Below are 9498 nucleotides of genomic sequence, written 5' to 3'. Positions count from 1 at the left end.
CCCTTTAAGTAAAATATCCAGCTGTTCAACTGCATGGACTCGCTTTGGAAACATTGCCGTAGGAACAGTGTTTTGTCCCTACGTGACCTTTAAACCCTTTCCTATTGAGTCTGCGAGCAGGTGAACCACAGCAGGAGAACAGAAATATGAAAGGACCAAGGATGGCTGTCACTTCTCTTTGTGTGACCTGCGGCCTCATGTCGCGGCTCCTCTGTTCCCCTCAGTTAAATGGAAGAGCAGGAGAGGAGCAGGTCTCCGTCCCGTCGTGCCAGCCGGGTGGAGCAGGTGGTGGGCCGATGGCTGCGGCGATCCCGCGACTCCAACAGTAGGTGCGTTCTGGTTCTGTGCGGGACCCACCTAATGCAAAACTGCTTAAGTATTAATCCTGACATGTGGATGTGGTCCTTTCAGCAACTGTATGAGCTTCATGTAGATATGACAGTGATTTCTGGCTTTTGGGCGCTCTGCTTTGGTGTGAAAGGCTCGTTCCTCTTCTCAGGGAGCGAATTTTGGCTGATGGTAGAGCCAGAGTCTCTGACCAGCGAAGCTTCCCCATCCGGGTGACCGTGCGGATCAACCGGGACCCCAGCTTGGATTCCCATGGCTTCAGCCTTTCCACACAACCGCCGCTACTGGTGCAGGATGTCGTGCAAGGTACCAGCCCACAGTCACCGTTCCTGCCACCGTGAGCATCCATCGGCCCACCCGACTGCCATCACGGCCTCTGCAGAGCAGCTCGCAGAATCCCACCTGCACGCTGTCAGCCATAGGCCTCCAAGATGGTCATCAGCAGGAACCCAGGGGCTCATGACAGCTTGCAGTTGCATTACTGTGATAGCAGTAGATTCACCGCCCTTCACCACATCACCACTTTTCCAAAGACAGAACACACACCACTATTCTTTTACTTTTCCATTCTGAAGCAGAAAGGAATGTCGACACCAGAATTAGTTTTCACTTCTTGGCATCAACGCGTAGAATGAAAAGCTTGACCTGGTCTTTATGCAGGACAGCCTCTTTCTTCCTGCTAATAGGTAAAATAATTAAAATCCAGGTGTGTGTATAGCGTATTCGCCAGTATGCAGTGTTACTGTTACACACAATTCCGCTGTGGTTCCATATCTGGTGGAATGAGAGTACTGAGCTCAATGTGTGACAGCTCCTGGGCTCCACATTCCTCATTTCTCCTGTCAATTTCTCCAGGCTTCACTGGAACAGAAACCTATCAGTTTTCTGCCAGGACACACTTATTCTGCTTTCATTTTTTTTTTCCTACTAGTCAAATCAAAACAAAAGAGTGATGATGATCACGTTTTTAAATTGCTTTCAAAACAGCAAAATTATAGTTATTAAAAGCTTTACCGTGGACTCCCTGTTTGAGCATTTTCCTGCCAGTGAGCCAGATCAACAGGATTTTATCTCTTGGCTGCGAGACAAATGATTCTAAATGGATGTAGTGATTCAGTTTTGTGTGTGCGTGTGTGTGGGTGATTGCTTTTGCTTGGGATTCAGGGGGTCCTGCTGATGGTAGGTTGGTCCCTGGCGACCAGGTGCTGAAGATCAACAGCGTGGCAGCAGAAGACCTGTCCACAGAGCAGGCTGCAGATATCATCAGGTACTGCACACGCACACGCGGACAAAGTACAACCTGTTTATACTGGGATGTGCCAATGGCAATCTTCATCATCATCCTCCGATCACATGACTTCCCCCTCTCCTGCCTCTTCCCAGGGAGTCTGAGGACTCAGTGACCATGACAATACTCAGACACACCGCGGTAAGCCACTGCTACATGCGGTCAGTTTTTTCCAGATTTAATCATTTGTGCTTAATGAATCCCAGGTGTTTAATTTCTTTGCACACTGCTGCTGCTTACCTTTTGTATCCCCCAAGTTACACAGACAGAAAGTGACTTTTCCTCATGCCTCTGAAACCCTGTAGTGTAACCAGCACTCCTAACAGCTGAGTGAAAACCCATCTTGTGTACAGTGGCACTCTGGAGCTTGATTCCTTTTTAAAAGCCACCCTTCCTGCAAACTACAACACTGATAAAGCTTCATATTTCTAAAATCCAAACACTGTTCTAATATTGATTCCAGCAGTGATTTATGATACCGACAAGGAAAAGCTGAAGCAATGTTTCCAAGTCAATATGAATATCAGTGTGCATTTTTGATATGTAATTGCTTTGTTCCGCTCAGCCCCTTGACTAATGATGCTGTCTCGTGCACTGCTGCTGAACAGTATGTCTTAATCCATTTAATATTTCCCATTATTACTGTGTACGGATGTGTGTGCCATCTTAAAAGTGTCAGACATGTAATGAGGTAAATGGAACAGCTCCATAGACTGAGGATTCCTCAGAGATAATCAGCAGGTTGGCCCGAGGAAGGTCTTTATTAAGATCTATGTATTGGTGTGTGTGTAGGAGTGCGTGCGAACGTTTGAGTAAAGAGAGATGACGTGTATTTGTCGACCAGGGGCCGAAGTCCTCCTTCATCACCGCAGAGAAGCGTGCCCGTCTGAAGACCAACCCGGTGAAGGTGCGCTTTGCAGAAGAGGTGGTAGTCAACGGTCATTCTCAGGTCCGAAATGTTCACGGCGCTTTGCCTCCACGAGGCACCCGACTGTGACCCACAAACATTCGCACCACTGCTTAGCTGACTCTCAGCTTGCCATTGATGTGCACTGCAATCACAACCAAAGAGGTTTTTTGGCAGGAACAAAGCAAAAAGAGTTTAGTGGATATGAATATGGCTTTTATAGACTCCGATAATCCCCCTACTGCTCCCGGTGGGAGGATTTCCGCCACGCCATAGTTTCTTGATGATATGTAGTGTTTTCACCAGTGTTTTTACCGGCATGCATTTATTCTACGTTTCAGCACACATGCAAACCGGACCTCTTCTGATACTGACCTCTTCCTAACAATTGAAAAACAGTCGCTGTCAAGCTTCTCTTCTGATCTCGGCTTTGTTTTACTGTTGTGTTACCGCATGGTCTACGACATACGTGCAGTGAAGGTGTTGTGTTCATTTTCTGGTGTAACTTCTCTTTGTTTTAATCTGCTCCAGGGAAACTCTCTGCTTTTCCTGCCCAACGTCCTAAAGGTCTACCTGGAAAATGGCCAGACCAAGGCCTTCAAGTTTGAGCCCAAGACTACTGTGAAGGTATTTTATCTTTTATTCATCCCTTACGTCATCCTTAATGTACACAGATATTGGAAAGCTGTCACCTCTTAAGGCTGTACCTTTGTGAAGTTATTGAGTGTACGGCAAGAACTCTCAGGAACCGTGAGGTCATCCACGTCCTCTGTTGAACATAAGTGACGTGTGATCCACACCGTGATGACCAGGTTGTTTTTTTCCCCGTCTGGTCTCTGTGGTTTTATGGTAGGACATTGTGCTGACCCTGAAGGAGAAGCTGTCCATCCACTGTATTGAGCACTTCACCCTGGTGCTGGAGCAGCAGTACAGCACAAACAAGCTGCTAATGCTGCATGAGGAGGAGCTTATCCAGGAGGTGGGAGTAGGGAGCCACCATACTCCCATATCCATAGTCCTGCTCATCCTCACTCAGTGTCTCTCACCATCCCTCATGCCCTTCCTCATCCTCACCCACTGTCACACACATCCAGGTGGTGCAGAAGAAGGAGACCCAGGACTACAGGTGTCTGTTCCGGGTGTGCTTCATGCCGAGAGACCCCCTGGACATGGTGCAGGAGGACCCTGTGGCTTTCGAATACCTCTACCTGCAGGTGAGCACATGATCTGAGGAGGAAGTTGGGTGGAGCACAAAGACTAGAGCTGAACATGTTATGCAGGGAGGTTGGTAGTGTACATGGCAAAGAATCATGGCAGACTGCAGACTGTCAAGCGTGTTTCTACACATGAAGGAGGTCTGGATGACTGTGCTACTTGCATGCGTCCCCAGAGTGTCAATGACGTGCTGCAGGAGCGTTTTGCCGTGGAGATGAAGTGCAATTGCGCCCTGCGCCTCGCTGCCCTGCACATCCGAGAACGGCTGCTCAGCTGCGGACACACGCAGAAGGCCTCGCTCAGGAGTATCACGTGAGCCGAGGGGCTGCCAGGGCATGAGCACACAGACGAGGCTCTCAGAACACTCCTGCAGATGGACAACGTTCTCATATCTGCTTCTGTAGACACTTTTTGCATGATAATCAACAATACAGTTAGAATTAACTCCTCATATATATTACCTGATTTTCTTTCATCTGTCCTTCACGTTACATTTAATATCTCAAGCATATTTCTGTTCTTCCTTCAGGAAGAACTGGGGCATTGAAAACTTTGTGTCCCCAACTCTGTTAAAGAACATGAGGGAGAAGGACTTGAAAAAGGCCCTCAGCTACCACCTGAAGAAGGTCCAGGCCACGGAGCCCAGGCATAAGGTCACACATAGATCATGTCCTGCATTGCTCACTCTGTGTTAACTGCTCCATTATTCGTGCTATGCAAAGAGGGATCATTTCCGGTCCCCTTCCAAACAGGTCATGTTAGTGTCAGAGGCTCGGCTAAACTACTTGACAGAACTGGGGGAGCTCAAGTCCTTCGGAGGGAGATCCTTCTCCGCCACCATGATGGTAGGACTGTCATTGACAGTCAGTGTTCTCATGAATATCACTTGTAAAATTGGAAGTTATACGAATTCTGCTTGCTTACGAGCAAAGGCCTAAATGTGATCCTCACAGCTCCTTCAGCTCCACAATAAGTTGGTGACATAGGGTTTGCTCTGTCTCTGTGCACATCACCCACAGCTCCAGGACAGAGAGTCCATGGTGAGCCTGTTGGTGGGGGCCAAGTATGGCGTGAGCCAGGTCATCAATCACAAGCTCAGCATCATGACCACCCTGGCTGAGTTCAGCAGCATCAGTCGTGTTGAGCTGTTGCCCGAATCCGACAAAGTCAGCCTGGTTAAGATCTACCTGCAGGACATCAAGGTACAGACCAGCACTGAGGCCACTTGAATGACAGTGATAGATTTAGCACATCCACTATGAAAAGGTCCTGAAAATATGGGCGACCATCTTCTGCATGATTATATATTCTGGTAGATGTTGCATGTAGTCCAGAGTGACATCTGAATTGCATACGCAGGCCATCACCTTGATGCTGGAATCCCAGGCTGCAAAGGATCTATCCTGCCTGATGGCTGGCTACAGCAAGCTTCTTGTGGACCCAACACAGTCCATATTTCCTTGGACTGGCCAGTCAAAGGAGCACCGCATTTCAGCTGAAGAAGGTACTGAGATGAGCTTTTATAGATGGATGGATAGATAGGAACCAAAATTGGAACAAGCAACATTTGAAGTATCAAAACTCCAGTTACATGTTAACACCCCTATCCCCTGCCCCTGTTAGCAAAGGAGTTACAGAATGTGCAACGTGAAGTCTGCTGGTTGCTGAATATACCTGTTCTTCCAGCACTAATTAGTTAGTATGGTCAAATTCGTGTTGTCACAGAGCAAAGGGGACTGATCAGCTGCTGCTCCCTTTGTGTGTTTGAAGGGTACGTGTCTCGGGGCTGCAGTGACTCAGAGGAATCCTCCGAGATGGAGTCCGCCGATCCCCTGGTGAACACATACTTCTCCCCCGGTGGCATTCTCTCGGGGGCTTCTAAGGATCAGAGGCAGGAAAAGAAGAAAGGTGGAGAAAGAGGAGGAGATGAGGCAGAGAATGAAGAGGCAGAGTGGCAGGAGGGGGCAGAGGATGTCAAGGTAGAGGAAGAAGGGAGCGATGGGCACATGGTAGAAGAAGATGTGTTGTCAGAGGCGTCCGACTCCTGCCGTACAGATTCACGCTTCATTCCAAGCTGCTCGAGCGACTCCATGGATGCCCTGGAGGAGGATGACCTCTTAGCCTGCTCCTCCAGCCTTTCTGTGGAGCCAGGGGACTACAGCACCTGCCCACTAATCACACCTGCACAGGAGGGCCATGATGCACAATCAACAGTCCATTCCATCACTTCATTGGCTGATGCAGATTCTGCAAGCGAGCCTTTCCTGCACTTTGCTGAGCTCTCTCGCATGCCAGACTGCCTCCCCAGTCCCCCAGAAGCCAGTGAGGAAGAATACAGGGAGGAAGACTCTGGGAGCACCTGGCATGGGGACCACATCTTCACCTTCGAGGAGAAGGATGCACGGCACTACTACAACATCTGTTCAAGCGTAACACCTGACAGTGCGCGCAGCCTGACCAAATCGGCACATGGTCACAACCCCCAAACGGAGGAAGAGGAGGACCAGGATGGTCATCTGGAAACAGAGCCCATCCCCATCCTTCAGCCGCCCCCTGGCTTTGGGGACAGCAGCTCGGAGGACGAGTTCTTTGATGCCCACGACAGATTGAGTTCTCCGGAGTTTGTTCCAGCCAGGGAACTAACTACAGGTACAGGTGTGTGTGCCCCACTGTTTCTACAGCTGGAAATGCCAGGTAGCACAAAATGTATTTTCTCAACATTCCTCAGTGGTGCTATAAACTTTACAGATATCTGGATTAATATGAAAATTTAGCTAAACTAATTGTCATAATTTGAATTACTGCACCATTTTATACAGGCTTGAAATCAATCCCAAACTTTTTATCCCAAAACCCTGAAGAAAATCTGGCTAGCTTTGAATTTATTGCTGTCCTTTTATTTCTTGTATTAAAATTTCTTCTGCTCATTTTTTGATAAATGCGATGTCCTTAAAAAGTGTAGCTGTGAAATGAAATAACATAGAGTATATAAATAAGAAAGATTTTATAAGTACTCATAAATAAAATTGTAATTAATCTGAGTAAGTCCATTTCAGTATTTTTTGAAAATAACAAATATGGGAAATACACCAGAGTTTCAGTTACTGAAGCATTTTGGAGAAAGGAAGCACCATGCTTTCTACTATCCTTTCTACCAATGTGCCAGTAACTGAAGGTTCTATACAGTGTGGAATTTTTGACATATAATAAAGGACTATTGTTAATGGAGATTGTAGATCTCATTTGTTGAAAACCTCCTTCCACAGGATTTGGCCTGGAATCCAACTGTGCTCGGAGACCACTGAGACTGAATGATGATGCGGCGGAACAGAACAGTATTGAAGATGAAGAGATGGATCACAGCCTCGACCCCAGATTCAGGAAAAAATCACGCAAGCGCCGTTCTTTCCTGGACTCCAACTACACATCCCGAGTGTCCTTCCCTGGTGGAGACTCCGGGATTGATGTTGCAATGGCAAACCAGCAGTTTTGCCCCACTGTGTCTTCCTTGAGTGATGCCGAGTGGGAGCCAGCCCAGCTGGAGTCCAAGCCCATCTTCTTCTCTGCCTCCAGCCACAGTGCCAGCAGTGAGCGGACTGGCCGGAGCAAACAGCTGTCTTCCAGCCCCATGGAGATGGAGCCAGACACCATGGAGTTCAAATCTGTGACTGAGCTGCTGGCTGTGGCATCCCCCATGATCCTGGCGGTGCGCTGCCGAGTGGAGCCTGAAGGAAAGGAGAGCTGCAGGCAGCAGGGGGATGATGGGGTCTGCCCCGTGGGCCCTGCAGAGGGACCATTCTCACGTCACATGTTCCTCCTAGAGACGAACGGGAAGCCTGGCCCACGTCAGGTCTCTTCTGGCAGTTCTGGGCCAATTTTCAGGGCTGTCAGGGACATGATGGAAGACAAGAGCAGAGCACCTCTCACTGGGGAAGAGCCCATGGGGAAACCGGGTGTAGTCCTGCCAACAGATTGCCCATCTTCCCAAATACATAATGGAAGGGAGAAGCCCAGTGCAGGTCCAGAGGGTTTCCCGGCCCATCCATTTTGTCCTACTACTTCACTCTCCGCGGATCCTCCGAGATCATACACACCGAGCATAGAAGAGGACGATGGCACAACTGATGATGATTTAGATCCTGAGTGTTACACTGTCACGCAGGAACATTCGGAGAGAAACAGTGGCAGTATGGCACTAGCCATCCGGAGGGGCATCTCTCTCAGCTGCGAGAGCCTCCTGGGTGTCAGAAGCAAGGAGGCTGGTGCTCAGAGTTCATTTGGCTCCAGGGCTGTTAAAGAAGTTGGAGTCATGCCTAGGGAATTGGGCAGTTTCAATCTCCAAAGCTGCACCACGGGCTTGGTGGGACGCCTGTCTACTTCTACTCTGCGGGGGAAGATCCAGAACCTGCCTTTTCTCCTGGCCCGCTCTCAGGAAGCCCTTGGAAACTCAGAGAGCAACTCACTCATGGCCATAGGGATAAGTCACAGCATTACACACGTTGAGAAATACGTCACTGAGGCTGCTGAAGTTACAGAAGTAGAAGACTTCAACGACATTGTTGAAGAAAATGCAGATGAGGTCGCTATGGTCATGGAGGAGGTGATGAAAGTGCTTGAAGAGGGAAACGAGCTCAAGCACAGTCCAAACATTGAGGAAGTCCTGAAGCCAGACTCTTCCCTGTTGCCAAAAGGGCCCATTCTTCAAACACAAGCCCAGCTCACTGTGACCCACCACACAGAGGCTACAGTAAGGTCAGAAGAACAAGGTGGCTCACCTGGACAAATACGAACTGAGGGAACTGAACCATCTAAAGAACTCGGTGATGTTTCTGAACATTGTGAGCCCAGGCAACCCCAGGTGTGGACCCATTCATGTCCTCAAGGAAAAGCTGCCGTAGAGTGTGGCCCTGCATCAGTCCTGGACTGTCGGTCGGTAGCTGAGGAGAAAAAGACAGCCCTGGATGTGTGTGGATGCCAGACTGTCTACACCAACTGCTTTAGTGGGGATGGGAATGGCTTCGATGAGGAGCTCACAGTTTATGAGTTCTCTTGCCGTACACAAGGAACCGAAGGGGCTATCCTAATCAACACCCCACCATCTGCCTTTGCTTCATCCTCCATCTCCAGAGATCCCTTTCTACCTTTTTCTGAGGACTTGAGCCTATTACCATCCCCCGACCCATCCCCTCTGGAGTCCTCAGAGGCAATGCTGGAGGACATGCTCAACCAGCTACGCAACCAACGTTATGAGCTCCCGGGGGGTTTCTGCTCGTTACAGCGAGATTTGGGGGAATTACTGAGCCTACTGCAGGGGGCGCCCGCTGGTCGGGGACAACACCACCAGGAGACATGCGTGTCACACTTTACCGAGAACAAGCGGCTCCTCCGCGGTGAGGCGCGTAAGCTCATGTCACTCTGTCAACGAGTCATCCGGCTTGGCCAAAGCCCCGAGGAGATGCTGCTGTCCTTGGCTGAGAGCTTCCGTACCCTGGTACAGCTGGCCAGCGTGTGCCTCTGGTTCTCCAGCTGTGACCGCTGCCTGAGGCATCATGCAGAGGTACTGGACAGCCTGCGGGACATTACCAGGACGTACAGGGAGTTTTCCCAGCTGGCTGAGAGTGCTGTCGGTAGAAGGAGCTGCCATGACTTGGTCATCAAGCTACTGGCCACACAGTGCACGGCGCTCACCGCTTCTATCTTCAGCCTCACGCAGCTCTTCGGCACCCTTGCAGACCTTTGA

General features: G+C 49.5%; 1 protein-coding gene across 1 annotated transcript; it reads left to right on the top strand.

Moving 5' to 3' along the window:
- The first annotated feature begins 228 nt into the window (after window positions 1-228).
- frmpd1a (FERM and PDZ domain containing 1a) lies at window positions 229-9498 on the top strand. The gene is made up of 15 exons (XM_029259294.1): window positions 229-329; window positions 500-654; window positions 1513-1615; window positions 1732-1777; window positions 2481-2585; window positions 3075-3170; window positions 3397-3522; window positions 3638-3757; window positions 3934-4070; window positions 4288-4411; window positions 4511-4603; window positions 4778-4960; window positions 5118-5262; window positions 5529-6429; window positions 7065-9498. Exons 1-15 carry the CDS (start codon window positions 229-231, stop codon window positions 9496-9498), a joined length of 4869 nt encoding a protein of 1622 aa, XP_029115127.1.

This window comes from Scleropages formosus, chromosome 16 (assembly GCF_900964775.1).
Source record: "Scleropages formosus chromosome 16, fSclFor1.1, whole genome shotgun sequence".
Classification (NCBI taxonomy): domain Eukaryota; kingdom Metazoa; phylum Chordata; class Actinopteri; order Osteoglossiformes; family Osteoglossidae; genus Scleropages; species Scleropages formosus.
This window is presented reverse-complemented; position numbering and strand designations above follow the sequence as displayed.

Bases quoted from the DNA above. Each gene is read 5' to 3' on its own strand.
- frmpd1a (XM_029259294.1), top strand. From the start codon at position 229: ATGGAAGAGCAGGAGAGGAGCAGGTCTCCGTCCCGTCGTGCCAGCCGG. The intron at 4,412-4,510 runs GTCACACATAGA...CCTTCCAAACAG, and splicing joins CCACGGAGCCCAGGCATAAG to GTCATGTTAGTGTCAGAGGC. The intron at 6,430-7,064 runs GTTTCTACAGCT...GAGACCACTGAG, and splicing joins ACAGGTGTGTGTGCCCCACT to ACTGAATGATGATGCGGCGG.